This window comes from Cordyceps fumosorosea, assembly GCF_001636725.1.
Source record: "Cordyceps fumosorosea ARSEF 2679 chromosome Unknown scaffold_1, whole genome shotgun sequence".
Taxonomy (NCBI): domain Eukaryota; kingdom Fungi; phylum Ascomycota; class Sordariomycetes; order Hypocreales; family Cordycipitaceae; genus Cordyceps; species Cordyceps fumosorosea.
In genome coordinates, this window is record NW_017387301.1 from 2,722,329 (window position 1) to 2,740,723 (window position 18,395).

At 53.5% G+C, this 18,395-nt stretch overlaps 5 protein-coding genes across 5 annotated transcripts; 3 read left to right on the forward strand and 2 right to left on the reverse strand.

Annotated features, from left to right (window-relative positions):
- Positions 1-3,370: 3,370 nt before the first annotated feature.
- On the forward strand, positions 3,371-3,852 carry ISF_00880 (Cgr1; the record flags this gene model as incomplete). The annotated part of the gene is made up of 3 exons (XM_018844487.1): positions 3,371-3,422; positions 3,490-3,635; positions 3,712-3,852. 3 exons carry the CDS (start codon positions 3,371-3,373, stop codon positions 3,850-3,852), a joined length of 339 nt encoding a protein of 112 aa, XP_018708937.1.
- A 903-nt stretch (positions 3,853-4,755) lies between these two features.
- ISF_00881 (hypothetical protein) lies at positions 4,756-5,935 on the forward strand (the record flags this gene model as incomplete). The annotated part of the gene is made up of 2 exons (XM_018844488.1): positions 4,756-5,183; positions 5,254-5,935. 2 exons carry the CDS (start codon positions 4,756-4,758, stop codon positions 5,933-5,935), a joined length of 1,110 nt encoding a protein of 369 aa, XP_018708938.1.
- Positions 5,936-8,140: 2,205 nt separating this feature from the next.
- Positions 8,141-11,202, forward strand: ISF_00882 (PX domain protein; the record flags this gene model as incomplete). Its single annotated transcript, XM_018844489.1, has 4 exons — positions 8,141-8,273; positions 8,360-8,589; positions 8,660-9,382; positions 9,439-11,202. 4 exons carry the CDS (start codon positions 8,141-8,143, stop codon positions 11,200-11,202), a joined length of 2,850 nt encoding a protein of 949 aa, XP_018708939.1.
- Positions 11,203-12,011: 809 nt separating this feature from the next.
- Positions 12,012-13,413, reverse strand: ISF_00883 (eukaryotic translation initiation factor 3 subunit M; the record flags this gene model as incomplete). The annotated part of the gene is made up of 2 exons (XM_018844490.1): positions 12,012-12,750; positions 12,848-13,413. The coding sequence occupies 2 exons, from the start codon at positions 13,411-13,413 to the stop codon at positions 12,012-12,014; spliced, it is 1,305 nt and encodes a 434-aa protein (XP_018708940.1).
- A 920-nt stretch (positions 13,414-14,333) lies between these two features.
- Positions 14,334-16,522, reverse strand: ISF_00884 (Serine/threonine-protein kinase domain protein; the record flags this gene model as incomplete). The annotated part of the gene is made up of 3 exons (XM_018844491.1): positions 14,334-14,728; positions 14,780-15,742; positions 15,808-16,522. 3 exons carry the CDS (start codon positions 16,520-16,522, stop codon positions 14,334-14,336), a joined length of 2,073 nt encoding a protein of 690 aa, XP_018708941.1.
- Between the last annotated feature and the right edge of the window lie 1,873 nt (positions 16,523-18,395).

An 18,395-nucleotide genomic window follows, 5' to 3' on the forward strand; every position in this document is an offset into this window, starting at 1 on the left:
GATAGTCCTCTCAAACGCAAAACATAAACAAAGCCCAACGACGTGCACGCATAAGCCAGCGTGTTCGTGTCTATCCGCATCTATGTAGGGCAAGGCATCAATCAATATATACACGCCCAAGCACACCTGCAAGCCTGCTGCCGGATTCCTCCCCGTCGACATGATGCGACATGACCCAACGTTGGCCCGTGTTTGACTTGACCTTCTCAAGTTCCCTTGAAGTCAAGTGCCAATGAGATAGCAGGAAAGAGCTGGCGGTCGTCTTCCGGATGGCGCAGCGCAATCATGAACATGGGTGAACTGGTCGCGCAGCCGCCTTCCATCTGCACCAGGGCATCAGCTTGGTCAATGCAGCGCGCGGAGCCAGCCCGCGCCTTGTTTTGTTGCTCACTTGTGAGTCTGGATATTCATAGACGCTTCGTATCCCTCGTGCACGCACCATCACGCTCTCGTCCGCGGGACTGTACCTTGCAGTTTGCCGCCTTGTCTCTGAACCAGAGCCTCGCCCATGTTCCCTGTCAGGTTGCTGGCATGCAACCCCGGACGGAACCCCCTGTGGGCAGCGATCATACTTGGTACATCACAATAACGGAACTAACTATAGTTAGTTGGATGCATAACCTGCAACGACTTTTTTTTTTTTTTGGCTTGCGAATTGCCTTCAATTTTGGCAAGTTTCGGTTTCCCCGGATGGCATGAAACCGGCCATGGTCAAACTCCCCATCAGACAGACAAGCCGGATCGGGCAGGTATTGACGGTGTCGAAAACAATGGCCTCTCTACGCAATGACACTATTTTCGTGCGGGCTAATAAGACTAGCAACGATGATCCTGATGGCCTGCCGATGACAAGGGCACGCTTCCGCCGTTACGGCGATAGACGACAGTGCATATGCGCAACAATTGCCCCGTAGCGGCAAACGCAGAGACAGTATGTGACGAATGTGCATGGGTCTTCCCGCTCCCCACGGCAAGAGTCAGATGTTGAGTCAAAACCTCCATGTAATCTGCAAGCGTGACCGAGATGCCTACTACCAGTCCAGCTCACGACTCGGATAGTTAGACGACTTCGCATCGCCAGGTCTACCGGGTTCAGCGGTGTAGGCTGCAACAAGGCACGAGTCGATCAGAGACATGGCTGACAGCCAAGCGTCATGCGAACGACCATCAAGGACCTGCCCTCTCCGAGCACCCTTTGCAACTCCATACCTATTGCCACCTGCTCCCCAGTGCTAGCGCCGCCAATCTCCCTCCCTTGCGCAACGCCTTGGCATTGCGATTGGCCTGCTAATATCATTCAGACTTCCTAATACCACCATGTATGGCAGCTGCACTCGATCAGTCCAGCTTCTTCAGCTTCGGCCAACTCGTCGCGAGATGCGACTGTTAATAATGGACGAATTCCTCCCCCGTAGTGAAGTAGACAGCCAAGACTCTCGGGTTCCCCATACAAGACCAACTAATAAACGGGCCCGAATTCGTCACAGTCATAATTCCTACTAGGATGTGTGGGATTCCTTTTTGCTTCTTTAATTGCAGTGGATACGGGGGGAATTAACTCTGCACAATCGTTATGCGCTGGCCCTGCAGGAAAAAGGTCGCCAGTTCGTTCTCGATAACCCCTGGTCGGCGCTAGTTGCTGAGAGATGCTTGGTGGGCTCGTGTATATTATGCAACTGTTTTTGTTGTATTATTTTCCTTTTTTTCCTTTTTTTTTTCTTTTTTTTCTTTTTTTCTGGCTGTTTTGCTTTTTTGCATTGCCAACGGTTTGCGTTAATTCCGGGTCCGGCGCGTACGCATGCAAGCCCAATTGTTCCAGTGCGCGCGCCTCGACAATTGCTCACAGCTAGTCCGTATTGTAGCCGCCCTTCCTACGTTCGACGATAATAATTAGCTATGCTCTTCGTCACTAATTATAACAACAGACGAAGTATCGTGTCCGCAAAAGCAACCATTCTCCAGGCACCCACCAATAACTCTGCCCATGGGAACGAATCCCTGCGAATGACGTGGGCTCAGCTACTATCGACGATACTATCCCGGCACTGGTCCTCTTTGCCCCCCTGTTCTCATGAATCGAAATCTCAAACTGGTTTCGCCCAGAATGGCGAAATGAAATCCTCGCCCTCGACTTCGCACTACTTTGTAGCTCCTCCCGTCGTCGCAACGAAAGGCCCTCGCATCGCGTTGTCGGATGGCACTCTCACTATGGAAACGTATTGAGGGGAGTTCTCCTTTTTCTCACTGCGCCAATCACCACGGCTTGATATTCGCGACCTAATATCATCCCATTCAAGGTTTCCGTCACCGATTCTCTCCCTCGTGTACCTTATTTCCGCCACATTGATATCGTGACTAGTTCATAGCCTAACTCCAGCGTACCAAATATTAATCTACATCACGGTTTATGTATACCCTGATCGCATGTGGGTGCTATAAATGCCTGCTTCGATTTCCCTTAAGCTTCTCGCCATCGACACTATCAAGACTGCGAAATACAGCCAACGCCTTACTTGACAGGGGCAGCACTAAGATCTGCTGATATCAGGACCGGATGTCTCCAAGACATGTGTTCGTTCTAGCGGCTCTCGCCCTGTGTGTGATGTTCAACTTGAGCGGCCGCTTTACATCGCTACGGGTCTCAAAAGGTCTAATGTAGCCCCCAACCCTGCGTCTCAGTTGCCATTGCCAGGAAAGCGAGGGATACATTTCAACAATACAAACACAATCCCAGTAACTTACCGGTTATCTGCATGTTGCTGGCATTGTTTGACGCAGCATTTCAGCAATCCCGCTGGTTTGATTTGTCACTATGCGACACTGTATGCATGAGTTGTAGGCGGTCCGACGGGATCAACCGTGGGGCGAGTTGACGCATAGTTATAGTTGAGTAAATGTTTGTCTGGGGTGTTCTCGTTGGTGTCTTGTTTATTACCTTATGGGTTGTTTGCAAGGTCCTGTCATGTAATGCCTTACAAGGCTTCATCTATTATGTAGAGTGATTGGTTGAAGAGTTGTTGACAAGGTCAACCCTGACCAAGGAAGACAACGCGTATTTGTCATGGAACATGTAGCAGCAATTAAAAAATTGCAAAGGGCATTGCATAGCATTACTGTAAGATATCTCTCTGAAATTCCATTGCTAATGCCGCTTCGAGGTAGCATAATGTCACAATTCAAGGTACCGGGTATCTAGCAAATGATGTCAAAGCGGCCAGCATCCACACCGCCTTTCCCCATCCGCGGGCGGTCCCGCTAGCATATGCTTTTAAGCGGCAGAAAAAAAAAAATCACTGCCGTGGATGGTGGACTAGTTTTGCGCTGGCGATGGGATGTGAGGCAGAATCGACCCAAGCAGCCCAATAGAAAAATGACGGAAACTACATCGATTCCCGAAGCGACCCAGGCCGACAAGCCCCTGGGTATGCGACAAAATGGTAACTACCTCCCGAGTGCTTATTGGCGCCCCGACGCTGACACACCAGTCAGGCAAGCAGTGGCATGCGCCGAAAAAGGCCTTTCGCCCGACCGCAGGCCTCACATCGTACGAGAAGCGCACCAAGGAGCGCGCCTTGATGGCGCAGATGAAGGCCAAGGAGAATGAGATGAAGGCGGAGAAGAAGGCAGAGCGCCAGGTACGGACAAGCACTGGCACCAACACGACCCTGCACAAGACTGTGGAAACTGACATGACCTCACGCCCCTTCGCAGCGCAAGGTTGACGCGATCCGCGAGAAGCGAGCAAAGAAGGAGGAGAAGGAGCGATACGAGAAGCTGGCCGAGAAGATGCACAAGAAGCGCATCGAGCGCCTGAAGCGCAAGGAGAAGCGCAACAAGCTGATCAACTCGTGAGCGGCGCGCCGACGACGAGCATTTGACGAGACACGCGTTAGCCGATTCAGCGACAGTAACATTCTCTCTGTTTCCTACAAACATGCTCCCTTTGTGTGCTGGCTGCAAAGGTCTCGATTACCGCCCCAAGTTTGGAAGGGCATTCCTAGAGTCTCGGCATCGTCACGGCTCGTGCAGCAAATTGCATTTTAATAGGATATGAGATGGAGGATCCATAATAGAGACCTCATTTCGGAAGACAATCTGAAAGCGCTCGGTTGGGGGTGTTGTCTTCTATCACGATGCATTCCTCCTTTCGTTTTCTTCCGATATCAACACGCGACCGAAATACCCGGCAATGACACCAACCAGCAAAAACTTTATACGGAAAGGATAAATCTCATGACTGCCATAGTATTGCATAAAGAATTCAAAGTATTACAGGAAGTCTGGTGTATTAAATCGATTTTGTACTGAGTGGTACAGGGTGTGACCTGCGGGCAACTTTCGGGGGAATGAACAATAAAGAACGCGAGTATTAAAATAGAAACTCCAATATTGATGACGATCCGCCGTTTCATTTTCCGTTGTTAATTGTCCGGCCTTGTTTACTATGTGGTAACATGGGCTTAGACAAGGTCTGGCTTCTTTGGCATGTGAATATATGAGATGACGGGGACCAAATCTGCGCCACCTTAACAGGCGGGGGTGGTCACCCGGATTTTGCAACTGGCCACTACTGGCGTAACAAGCTCCGCCTCGTCAAGCTCGTTTTTCCCACCGAGAACATCTTCTTGCAACCGCAGTACGAAATGAAACATTGAAAATACACGAGATAACAATCCTGATTGCATTTACCCTGTATATGGGGCCTCGGGCTACGTAGGTGCGGTGAGGCTCAACCTTCCAGGACAAGATAGCATCATGTCTAGCACAAACCTTGCCGCCTCGCCCCAGACCACGACGTCGCCGACTCGACGCCATCAAATCAAGCGATCGCTCTCCGAGCTTACATCCCCGGGCAAGCCGAGCCGGACCCGAAAGGAGCGCCTGGGCAACGGCAACTACGATGAAGGAAGCGGCGTTGCGGGGGCCAGCGGCACCCGGCTTCTTCGCCAGCCGCCTCTGGCCCCCAGCGACGCTCGCATGTCGCTTGACACGCCACGCAGCAACAATTTGTCGCCTACCATGAGCCCGGACCAGAGCAGGCGAGGCAGCGTGCTAATCCCGCCAGTCGCGCCGTCGCTGGCCAGGGAGAGCAAGGAGCAGCAGCAGAGGGCGAGCTCGATGGAGAGCAGCGGCAATGCTGCCCAGCTGCGACAGAGCCAGGCGAGAATAGCTGGCCGCACCGAGTATGTCTCCGGAATGCACGCACTGTCACAAGGGTGGGAGGACGATTTTTAGCTGACCACGAACGGATAGGACGCTCACGCAATCCCTCGCCGAGCTCAATGACTTCTCGGCCAATGCATCGCGGCAGCTCGACGACGCCTACTACGCCGTGCTCGAGAAGATGAGCGCCCTGCACGTCACCATCGCGTCGCTCAAGGGGCTGGCCGAGACGTCGCACGCCATCCACGAGACGTTCGAGAGGGACTCGCGCGGGCTGGAGAACCAGATCGCGACGCAGCTGGGCGCCATGGGCCACTTCCAGAACCACCAGGCCAAGGTGACGGCGCTGCGGCGGCGCATCGACAAGGGCCGCGCGCGGGTCGGGGCGCTGGGCGACCGGGTCGACGCGGTGCGGCAGCGGATCGAGCGGTGGGAGCGCGCGGACCGTCAGTGGCAGGAGCGCACGCGGCGCCGGCTCAAGATTGTCTGGTCCGTCATGTCGGCCGCGGTGCTGGTGCTGATCGTCTTGATGTGGACGGTGAGCAGCAGCGGCGGCAGCTCCGGCACTCCTGATGGTAAGGGGCGGGCGGCGGCGGCGCGGGGCGGCGCGACGGACGACCTGGGCCGCGCCATCTCCGTCCTGGAGCCGCTCAACTCGTCCGACTCGAGGCAGCCGCCGGGGCCGGAGGTCACGGAGACGAGGCGCACGAGGATCCTGTGGAAGACGCCGGTACGGGGAACGGATCGCCTGCGGGCCTTTGACGAGCTCTAAGAACATGGATCATTACCATTTCCAGGGTGGGAGATGACGCCTGCCAAGAAGGGAAGCAACATTCGACATTGGCAGCTCCGCTGTTATTACGCCGTTCTTTGGCGCTGGCCGGGGGGAGCCAAGTTGTCGGCAGCCCCGAGTTGGCTGCATGAGGCTGCAGCGAAACGTCACGCGCTGGGTCACTGCCACTGCCACGGCGGAGCTGCAGCTGAAGTTGTTTAACGGATACCAGTCGTGGAAAGTTGTTGTTTAACAGCAAGTGGGGAAGTCTCCGTTTGTGTTTTTTTTTTATTTCCTCATCTTGCATGAAGCGTCATTTAAATCTGTATTATTTCCTTTTTGGCGGAAATGAGTCGAGGTCCAGGCCCTTTGCCGCCAGCCTCTGACGAGCCGCACATACATTGCGTACTATACCCCCTTGTATTCGAGTAATTGAATTAGCATTCTGCCAGCTATCCAATCAGAGACCCTGAGGTGCACTGCCTAGTTATACTGTTCTCGGTTCTGCTTGCCGAGGAACCAGTTTACAGAGAAATTGGCGATGGCGAATGATAGCACTTTTGTAAGAGAACTGATGGCTGAAGAAGAAATGAAGAATGCCGTAAGGATTACAAGGGATAAGTGCTGAAATTCCCTGACGCGGCACAAATCGGCACCTCGGCGCCTTCACGGCTACATATGTTTTTGGACGGCGATGCAGCCTACCTGACTTACTAAGTTAGTTACACAGTAATGCGGGAACCATGCCGGTACGGAGACAGCTTGCTGCTTGGGCATAGACTGGACCGGATCAGTTGCGTAAAGCACAGCGGCGCAGAAATGCAAACGCAATTACAAAAAAAAAAGAGTAAGAAAATAAACAGGAAACGATGAGAATAGCAAGCTGCAAGGGCCACATTATACACGTCGTCCTTGTCCTTGTGCGTCCCACGCACTGCCTCGGTGCCAAGAGCGCGTAAGCCCTGCTGAGCCACATACTACTCATCTTCGTGCATGGGCAGGTAGAACGGGCTAGAGAATTGGGCATCAAGAAGGATAGAAAACCGAAGTACTTTTTGCCGCCTCATGATGGCCAATGGCGAAGTTTGCATGGGTTTGATGTGTTTGGGCCGACACCGGTGCCAACCAGAGCTGGTGATGCTCAGGAAACAGGCATGAATGCATTGAATAAGTGAATGGCGGCTAGTTCTCTGCGACCTGGCAATAAGACGGGTAATTAATGAGGCATGGGCGCCTTCTCTCCTTTTTATTTTGGATATGGGACGTAGGCGGCGAAGGAAAAAAGGACGTACGTACTCGTTGATGTGTATGGGAGAACCATATTAACGACGTCATAGGTAATTGTATGATGGGCCTTCGGCATATGCAGCCGAGAACGCGTAGGAGGGGGGAGAGGAGGGGGAAAAATCAAGTATAAATTTAGGACGCAAGCTGAGGCACGTTGGCATTTTCACTGGCAAGGAAGAAATTGTTGGCCTAGTAAACAATTTCAGCGTCATCGGCGTAGTTTTCCATTATCAAGCAAAGCAGAGGCAATACAGTGGGCGAAGTTGGCCGTAGCCCCTCGTCCCCCGCTGTACAAACTGTTATCTCCAGTGTTGTAATAAGCGCCGCAACGCTGCCGTGAATCAGCATCAGCCACATCAGAGAGGGGCAACGCCGCAAGCCAGCCTCGGGCTGAGCAACAAGGCGTCCAATCTCAGCTGTCAGAAAGCTTTCCCCAGTATAAGGTTATTACGCGCCCAGTTTGCTGCTTCCAAGTTTTCCCCTCCTCCAAGTTTTCCTTCCTAGCAACAACTCGGCAGACGAAGCAAGAAGCGGAAGTACGAGTGTCTTGTAGTCTACTGTCTCTTCTTCTCGCCCGGCTTTCTTTATTCTTCTTGGCTGTGTCGTACGGCCTTGCGCCGCGACCGCTATTGATACCCAGTCGTCTCCCGTTTGCCGTTGCTGGGGTAAGCTCCTACCTTGTACCAAGCTGACGCAATTACCGCTTTACAACCTCTTGTCCTCCCATCTGCTGTCCTACGACCTTTCTTCCGCCATTTCTGCTTTGAGTGGTCCAATTACACTTCGCAGCGTTGACCCGAAAGCCATCGCCGAGACCGAAGGCCTAGACATACGTTGGGCTGATTATCGATAACACCCACCACACCCACCACACCAACCCGAAACCCGACGCACCAGGAAACATCACCACTTTTAGCCATGACCGGCGACAATCAAGAAACGCTCGTCGAGGCCACCGCCGCCCAGGATGGCGCCTCCTTGCAAATTACCAAGACCAGGTCCTCTGAGCTGCCCCCAGAGGGACAGTCCCTCACCGGAAAGCAAGAACATTGTGAGTAGCTGCACCCCCGCCCCTCTCCGAACGCCGGAGCCATTCGCCCAAGCACCTACCTACTTGCTAATGCGCCATTGCTTCAGACCTGAAGCGAGAGCTCATGGCCGAGCAGAGTGTATATGAAATCAACGAGCTTAATTCTCCCACTGCGCTCCAGCGCTTCGGCTCCCCCTTTCGATCTGAACACGGCGAGATCTCCCCGCAAGAATCAGAGCTGCCCCTTCTGCGATACATTTTCGTTCACCATGTCCGCGACTTTCCCTTTCTCGACAAGGCGCGCGAAAAGGAATTCTGGCAGGACAAACTACAAGTCGTACGTCTCTTTATGAACCTGACATGCAATAGTCGAAACCGCAGCTGCTAACATTTTATTACCCCCGCAGTTCCTCGAGTCCTTTGCAACCAAGCACATCTCCTCTTCAGAGGACCGCCTCGAAGAGACAAAGCGGAGAAAACTCGCCATCAAAGCCCAAAAGATGGTCGAACTCATGATGGTCTCTGGAATCGGCACTTCCTCTGGCTTCGAAGAGCGCATCCGATTCTCCGAGCTTGATATTGTCGATTCCAACGCCATTGACACCGGTGTTATGCACACTATCCCCGAGGGAAACTACATCAACGGTTGGGACGTGAACGTGGCCGCCGTGCGCACCGTTTCGATCAAGCGCAACATTCGTCAACATAAGCACTCCGAGTTTATCCTCCGCGTTAAGAAGAAGGGCGAACTGGAGCACTTTATCGCCCGCCGCTACGGTGACTTCAGCCGTCTACACAAGCGTATTCGAACTGAGCTGCCCGGCCGCGCCCTCCCCTCATTGCCAAGGAAGAACAAGTCAAGTTCCACGGCGTCGACCATAATGTCCGCCTTTGGTGGCAACGCCGACTCTGACGATGGAGCTAGTCTGTCCACCGTGTCGACGCGATTGACTCGCCTGTCTGTGGAACCTGATGCGCCGTCTGCTAGATTATCGCCTGGACACCAAAGAGCTGGCTCTCTTAGATCGATGCAATCAAGCACTTCCAGGAATGGAAATTCGCCTCGACTCTCTGCTGATGGGAGACTGGCTCCTGGTGGCGCTACGCCAGATCGTGTTCCTAATGGAGATGTACGTATTGGCGTTAAAATTGAGTCGGAACAAACCAACCGCTAATTTTATTATAGACTGTTGTACTCGGCCGCGAGAAGCAGAGAATCTCTCTGCGATCCTTCATCCGCTCTATGCTACACAATCCGCAGGTGGCCAACACAGTTGCCATGGAGCAGTTCTTGACTACGGACACCATCACACCAACTGACGAAGATGTTGAGGATATTGTCCGCCGCAAGGCCCTAGACGAGAAGCGTGTCGAGGAACAAAAGAACTTTTACGAAATCGCTCGCAAACGTGCGGCTGAGCTTGATGAGTACATGGAACAGTTTCGACGGGACATTGTCGAGCGCAACGGTCTCACCATGCTCTTCAAGGAAATCAAGGAAAAGAAGACAATCGGAGACCTCAGCATCCAGTATCGGAAGTTTGCAGAGTGGCTGCGCATCGAAGTTGCTGCCGTCATCTACCACCTCTTTTTGGCTGAGGACAATTCCCCAGAGGTATTTGCGCAGGCCCGGAGGATTCACTCGTTGGTGCCTTATACCATCATCAAGAATATCATTCGCATCGCCAACCCGGCTGCTGTCATGTCAGGCATATTGGACGTGTTCATGGCGCAACCGTTTGGTACGCGCTCGTTGCTGCAGCGCATATTTTCCCTGACCTTAAACGACGGCATCAGGAGCTTCCAGAAATCTATTGACATCCTCAATGGCAAGATTGGTGACCCGACATTCTCGGAGAAGCTACAACGATATACAAATGCCGAGGAGCACATTAAGACGGCTATTCGGCAAGAGGCAGAAGACGAGAACATGGATCTCGTTGTCACCATTTTGCGCTCGGATTTGTTGGAGCCTGAGCTGACGGGACCACAGACCCAGCGGCTCTTTAATGCCTACGTCGCCTTCAATAACGCTGTAGAAAACATTGACGAGGAGCTCAAGCAAGGCGCTGAGCTCTTCTCTCACCTCAAGCAGCTTCTCAAGTTGTGCACGCGTCAGCGTGACAAGGCCATGATGCTGAATCTCGTCGAGGAGCCCGTCACACTGCAGCTCTTCCGCGACTTGTTTACTATTTTCTACGAGCCCCTCGTCCGCGTCTACAAGTCAGCCAACGTCTACAACAGTGTGACCGACTTTTCAGATTTTTTCAACGACATCATCCAGACGGTGGACAAGTGCCGGGAGCAAGACGCATCCGCGGACCCCAATCAGACGGTTCAGGCGTTTATCGACTTGTGCCAGCGCCATGAGCACAATTTTTACAAGTTTGTTCATGAGGTCCACACCCACGACAATGGGCTCTTCACCCAGCTCATGGGATGGATTGAGGGGATCCTCGAATTCCTCCGTAAAGGCCCCAAAAATGGCACGCTTAACGTCAACGCGTTATTTGAAGGTGGCGTCAGCACGGGCACCATTGACAAGGAAAAGGCAATTGAGGAGATTAACGCGCTGATCGCGTGGCAAGAGGCGCGAAAGAAGTGGCACAATGACAAGACGCGGCAAAAGATGGCCGCCGAGTCCAATGCAGCCGGCGGCATGGGCGGCAGCCTGGTGACCGGCGGTCTCGGCTTTGACGTCTCCGACTTTGGCCTCGACAGCGCTGACGTTGAGGATTTCAACAACTTCCACGACGAGGACTCGGAGGACGAGCTCGAAGCCGAGGCCGAGGATGAGCTGGACCCGATCGAGGCAGAGCGCCGGCGCAGGCAGAAGCAGCAGCACACCCTACGGCGTAGGGCGGGCGAGCCGGTCAAGCCCAAGATTGAGGAGGTGCACAAGCTCCATGACAACTTTTTGGTCATGCTGCGCGAGGTTCTCGCAGATTAGACTTGGATGGAACACTAAATATGCATCTCTGTGTGTTGTGGCTGGGAAGAGATATATACATGTTGTCCTGCGGGTTGTTCATATCATAGAGTGTTTTTGTCAGTGGTTTCTTTCGAGAGTGTCTTTTTGGCCTACGATACACACCAGTTCACATGGCATTACTACATAATCGCATTGCATTCGTCCGTTTCCTACATCTTTTCGTCCTATTCACGTAGGTTGTTGTTCATCACGGCGCTGGTAGTTTTGCTTCTCTTATAAACTTTTTTTTTTCAATCGTCATTCGCTCTGTAAACAGCATCATCTTTAAGGGAGGACATTAAAAAAACAAATAAACAAGACCCCCTCTCGCCAGTATATCCTCCTTCAAGATCATCCATCACCCCACACTTTTTTCTCTCTCTATTCAGTAGATGAATCCCGAACAGAAAAACAATTCAAGTCGACTTGGTTTGGATACTGTCGACTTGTCCCCAGCCCTCTCTATTCTTCGTACTTCCTTCCTTCCACCCCCTTGTCCCGTTTTCGTTTCATTCATGCCAAAAACGAGCCATAGGGAGAACCCCCTCCTCCTCAATATGCGTTATACTTTTCATTGCGCCGTATACATGGTATTGAACTTTGCAAAATTTGTCTTTTGGTCCTTCTTTTTCCCAGCCGAGACGAACCTTGGGGAGACTTTTGTGTGTTTACTCATGCGTCGTAGCCGAAATAACATCCCCCATCCACCAATGATGATTTTGTATGCGTGCTGGAAAAAAAAGAAGTAGACAAACAATTAAAAACAGGCTCGTCGACACATCTTGAAATTAGTCGTCGTTGTCAGTACGTTCGCGCTGCTGTCGGCGACGCTCGCCGCCCTGGTTGCCGCCGGCGCCGGCGCCGGCCAGCTTGCGCTCCAGCTCCAGGGCCTCGCGCTCGCGGGTGGCCTTGGCGGCGGCCTGCTCCTGCAGGAGGACGGTGAGGACGTTGCCGAGGGTGGCGCGCCAGTGGTCGACGCGGGTGGCGAGCTCCTGGTACTGCTTCTGGCCGAAGACGCGGTAGGTGACCTTGTGGACGAGGAACATGCGGCGCTGCTGCGAGAGCTTGCCCTCGACGAGGCCGGCGCGGACGACATCGATGGTCCAGCGCTCGACCTCATCGGTGGGGATCTGGAGGGCGCGGCAGATCTTGTCGTAGGCGATCTCGCGCGAGGGCGTGGCGGCCGCGAGGCTGGCAAAGGTCAGCAGGCGCATCTTGCGGTGCAGGCGGTCACCGTCGAGTTTCTGCTGCGCGACCCAGCCAGCGTGCTCGTCGTTGAAGTCGTTGTAGTCCTCGAGGTCCTGCTCGGCGAAGATGTCGAGGAGCTGCGCGTAGACGGGGTGCGTGTCGGCGAGCGCCTGTATCGAGGGGATGGCGCGAAGGTCCTGGAAGAGGAAGTAGGTGTTGGAGAGGAGCGCAATCTTGACGGCGCGGAGGGACAGGCGCTGGGCGTCGTCCGAGGTGAGCTCCTCCTTGTCGTCGGCGTCAAAGGTGCGGAGGGCCTTGAGCAGGAACTCGTAGCTTTCACTTTGAAATGGTAATTAGCATTCCCCTCTTAGAAAACGTGCGTGCATCTCTATCTACATCCGCCGACGGCAACGACATATTGGGCAAGGCAACGTACCTCTCTTCGCCAGCCTCGGCGGCCACGTCGGCCACCTCCTCGTAAATCTTGCGCTCAATCTCCTCGCCGGCACCCCAGGACTCCAGCCACGCGGGCAGGCGCTCGAGGTACGTCCGCAGGCTGTCGAACATGCCCTGGGCCTTGAGAAACTTGAGGATCTCCATGAAGACGCGCGCGCGGATGGGGTCGGCCGGCTCGAGCAGGTTGAAGACGGTGGAGAGGGCGTTGAGCGAGAGGCCGGCGCCGTGGACGGGCGAGTTGCCCATGGGCTTGGCAAAGTTGGCGCAGAGCGCGGGCAGGTACTTTTTCGGATCGGCCGACTGCAGCACCAGGTGGATCATGAGGTTCGACGCCGCCGTGTACTCCTTCTCGGGGACCGTGTTGAGAGCGCTCGAGGCCGCGACTAGCTTGGCGAGGACGTCCTCCTTGGAGGGCGCCTTGTCGCCGCTCAGCAGCTGCTTCGCGTCCTCGGCCTTGAGGTAGTCGGCCATCTCCCGGGCCAGCTCCTCGAAGGAGCCGTCGACGAAGAGCAGCTGAGGCTGCGCGTCGCTCTTGGCAGCAGGCATGTTGTCGTCGTGGGGTTCCGCGGTTGTGCTTCTGCTTTGGTTGGTTTCCGTCGATCGAGGTTCAGGGTGTATTTTGGCGATGGGATATGCCCTCGTTTTGGCAGGGTTGATTATCGACGCGGAGGGACTCTTTCACCACACCACACACACAGTAGACAGTAGGCGGGGAGTGGGAAAAATTGGACACACGAGGCACAGCACAGAGAGGTTGACTCAGCGGAGGGGCCAACCGAAAAGGTAAAGGTGGGTGGTGCTTTAGCGTCAACTTGATCCCAGTGGTGGATGTCAATGAGAGGAGGGATTGAACTGGGCTACCAAAGTGTGATACAGGGCGGGCAGTCAGTCAGTGCAGTTTGCTATAACCCTTGGGGCGGGGCTGTCTTTTTGGCAGTTGCTGCTGTGTCGCTGTGAACTTCCAATCCGTGCTTTCCACCAAGACCCCGCCAAAATTTCTGCCGTCTCAAAATGTGGGCGCTAAGCGAGAGCGGTGGCCTGTAAAGGGGCAGGTGATTTCGCACGTGACCCTTCTCAATACCTTGCAACTTTCAACTTTCCAACAACCAAGCATTGTGTATTAGTAGTTATGTATTATCACGATGAAGACGAACAAGGTCTTTACTGTAGCAATGTTGATTTAAGACTTTTGGTACTCCTAACCACCATTCCAACATGAAACCCGAGAATGAGTTCAAGTCAGCACGTAACCTAACAAAGCCACCAACAATCAACGTCTCCAACATCCCCTCTCTGTCCATGTGAACCCAAACGTACAAACAATGTCTGATATCTATGTACAATGCAATGAAAAAAAAAACACAAGAATGCCAATACTCGAATGCTGCTATACATAAAAAACGGTTGATAGAAGAAAAAGAAAACACCAAGACAGCGTATTAACGCGGCACTCTCAGTGACTGCCCTTATCTGCCTTTGCCTTTGGCATGGTCTGGATAAAGGACTTGGTCACCTTTGCCACCCATCTCCATAAATTCTGCAGGAGCTCGCTGCGCTGATGGTGCTTGTTCGCGAGGGACGTTGATAATGCGATCCCTCGGGTTGAAGACCTTGACTGGGTTTTTAGCATTGCCAGCTGTGACATGCTCCGGAACCAGCACCTGATTATAATGGCACAACAGGGTGCGCTCTCGCTTTGTGGCCCTACGATTCACCTCAAGACCAGCAATGCCGCCAACAAGGCCACCGGTGCTATCGTTAACGTTCATCGGTTGCTGCGTGAGCCATGGGTGGGAAAGGCATTGGTCGACCGTGAATCTCTTCTCAGGGTCGACAACCAGCATCGAATCAATGAGATCCACTAGGAAGCCGTTAGTTTGGTCATGCCAAGGATTGATTGAGGGCTACTTACAGGCTGGGTCACCGACAGAGTCCCAGTACGGCGACGGGTAGTCGAAGCGGCCGCTCCTAATCTGCTGGGAGAGGTTGTAGGGGAAATCCGCAGACAGGAGCTCGTCAGAAAATGGTGGGAAGCCGCACAAGCAAATGTAGAGCACAACACCCAAGGACCAGATGTCGACGGCCTTGGTGTACTTGCGTTGCTTAGACTCGGCAAGGATCTCAGGCGCGACGTAGCTGGGAGTGCCGCAGAGTGTAGTAGTAAATGATTGCTCGCCAATAATCTTGGCAAGACCAAAGTCAGCCAGTTTGACGTGGAGATCCTTGTCAACCAGCAGGATGTTCTCAGGCTTGATGTCCCGATGAACAATGTTGCGCTCGTGAAGATACTTGATACCATGGAACAGTTGCTTAAACAGTTTCCTGGTCTCGTCTTCACTGAGCTTAGACTTGGCAACAATGTAGTTGAAAAGCTCACCCTCCGGGGCGAGTTCTAGAACGAGATAGACGCGGTCTCGCTCGCTAAATGTATCCTTCAGACACAGCACGTTCGGGTGGCTGACGGCCATGAGCATGCCGATCTCTTGTTGTAGACCTTCCGTCTTTGACTTTTCGTCCACGCCAGGCGTTTTGGTGAAGATCTTGACGGCAAAGCGCTTGCCAGTCGATTTCTCAATGCACAAGTAGACTTCGGCAAAGTGACCCTTACCCAATTTCTGAAGTAGTGTGTATTGTTGTAGGAATGCGCTGGTGTGACGGCTTTTGGGGTACCGGAAGACAAATCGAGCGCGACCGTGAACGGCAATTTCATCGCCGTCTTCAAGTTCACGGCGTTGGTTGCGGCCAACAATGGCCTCGTTGACAAATGTACCGTTGCTGGATAAGTCCTCCACGATTGCAACTGCATCATTTCCGTTGTTTTCGGTAAAGATCAGACAGTGGCGATTGGAAACAACGCCCTCGCTCACGACAACATCTATAGCTAGTTAGGGACTAGAGGCGCTATGAATGAAAGAAAAGGGGTATGGCCATAACACCTACCGCACTCTGGGTGACGACCGATGAGGTATCCACGAGACGCAATACCGCCGATCTGTGTGCGCTCATAAGCCTCCTCTTCATGGATCGCGGGTGGTGTTTCACGGACGTTATCTTTCTTCTCGGCATTAGTGGCCGACTTGATTGAGTCATTGGGTGGGCAAGCGCATCGCTTCTTGAGGACCTTGGGCTTGTCGCCGTACTTTGCGTCCAGTGGAACAAGGAATCCCCAAACGCCCTCCTCGGTCGAGTCCTGTGCGTCGACGTCGAACTCGAGATGCTTGTCCAGGAGCTGGCTGACGGGCTGGGTATCCTGGGGAGGCGAGGAGAGGGCCTGGAGCTGCGCGTAGTCATCTTCGGTTTTGCGTGGCGTGGTCTCATCGACCGTCTTTGCGCCGGCAGGCGTGGGCGTCAGCTCCTTGGCGTCGCTCGAGCCGTAGGTCGCGTCGGTGGTGAGGGGGGACGGCAGGTGGTTGTCGCGGGAGACGGGCGTCTTGTCCTTGGCGGCGCCGTTGGGCGCATCGCGGTCCTCGGCGGAGATGCGGTCGGAGCGGCGAGGCTTCTTGCTCTCAGCCGGTTCGTCAGGCACGGTGCCCTTTGCGACGAGGACGTTGTCAGCGTGGTGAACGAGGAAACCAAGGAAAAAAAGACGGGCGGCGCGAGCACAAAGACTTACTCGGGCCCGCTTGAGAGAGCTCTTTTCGCCGCTAGGCGACATGACGAAGAGCAGGAGCAGAAGAAAAGAACGAGCACAGTAATAAGAGATCTATGTTGGTCGAGGGAAGCCAGGATAGCTAGGCAGCCAAGACTCAAGATGACGAGGTCCAGGCAGACAGTCAAAGGCAGGGAGGTTTCGAGCGAGGAGGGTCAATAAAAGGAAAGGGGGGGGAGGGAAGGAAGTCAGAGCAAGAAATGTGGCACGGATGCCCTTGTCGTAAATACAAACCCTCCGAAATAAAATGCAACTATGGAATTGGGCGTGACGCGCTGGTGCAAAGCGCTGGTGGATGAAGAAGAGAGGGAAGCCTCGTGCAGGTTTGGGGTGGGCTGATGGAGTCACTGGAGTCGCCTGGAGTCGCCTGGAGTCACTGCCGATGGAGCAGTTGGGATAGCAGGTGGTTCGCCTCGGCGGTGCGCACTGCATCATTCAGCAGACTCAATGCTGGTAACCAGCACCACTGCCACCAGGGAGGGAGCGAGTGGTCCTATGCATGTACTGTACATACAACATAAGGTAGGCTAGTGGTAGCCTGTTCTAGCGACCTGCTAACAACGGGGGGGAACTGCCTTGCTGACCGGTGCGGTGCCGCTTTTACCAGTGCTCTTTACCAGTGCCACTACATGCCCTCCTACATTCCCGGGGAAAAAAAAAAAGTAACAAATAAATTGGTTTCAAAAATATCAATCAAATTATCAAAGTCCATGTACATAAATTTTTAACCCAACTTCCCTCGAGAGCAAATGACCTCGCAGACTGTCCCAATGGCCTTAGGTTGTCTTGCGCCTCTCCAGCTAGACCAAGGCAGCCTTGTCCACCTAAAAAAAAGCGGCGTCCACTCTAGCCCTTCCAAAACCAGCAGCACCATCGCCACGATCTGGGAGCACCTACATACATAGACGTACCCACCAAGTACCTCTACACCCACCATAGCTGTAAACGGTACCCGTCCCAAACCTCGTACAACGCTCACCAACCTTCAACAAAAGTTGATGCGTGACTGGCAAGGCAGCCGACCAGGCGAACCATTCACACCCTGACAAGGCGTCCCTCCCTTTCCCCCCCTCCCCTTCTCCCCTCGTGAGCAACCAACCATCCAACACGAGGGCGCTCCATCGTGCCGCTTGGATTGATGTTTTCTTGATCTTCGGACCTGCCATTTCTGCTCTTCAACAGGTTGCGGCTCTCGCACCATACAAGGGAAAAAAGACCACTGAAACGGGTTCCTGCATTCCCTCATCTCGATTCCATGCACAGATCTTTGTGCGATGGAACATGGGGGGCCATCACCATGCCACGGGAGAGCTTCAATGCTTCGTCGCCACCCGCACTTTTGTGAGACAAACTTGTCATCACGTGGAAGGCCCCGCGTCGTAGACTCATCGTGACTCGATTTCCTTGTAGCTCAACGTCATTACCTTGCGCTTCTGTGTGTACAGTGCTTCCAGCGATTCCCCAACTACCATCGGCGTCAACAGCCATAGGGTAGCTGCTAAATATAATTGAGCAATAACACCTCGGACAAACGACCCGGTTTATCACATCTAGCTTTATGTGCTCCAGAAATGCTTCGTGAATTCCTGTCATTATTAATTACAGAGTACTTATGTTCCGTACCATCATGTCGTGTCCAACCATCTGTCGATATGTATTCCAGAAACAGAGAAAAAAGCAATGGGAGGAAAAGTCAAACCCAAAAGGCCATCCCGGAATTTAAAACCATGTCGTGAAACTCTATAGCCTTGTGGCACACCAGCTCTGTGTAGCTCCCCATTGGCCTCATCATCCATTGGTCGTGAAGAAAACCGATAAGCTGTGCGGGAGAAAGAAAAGTCGCCGCCACGATGTTGCTCATTGCAGCACCTTGGATCTT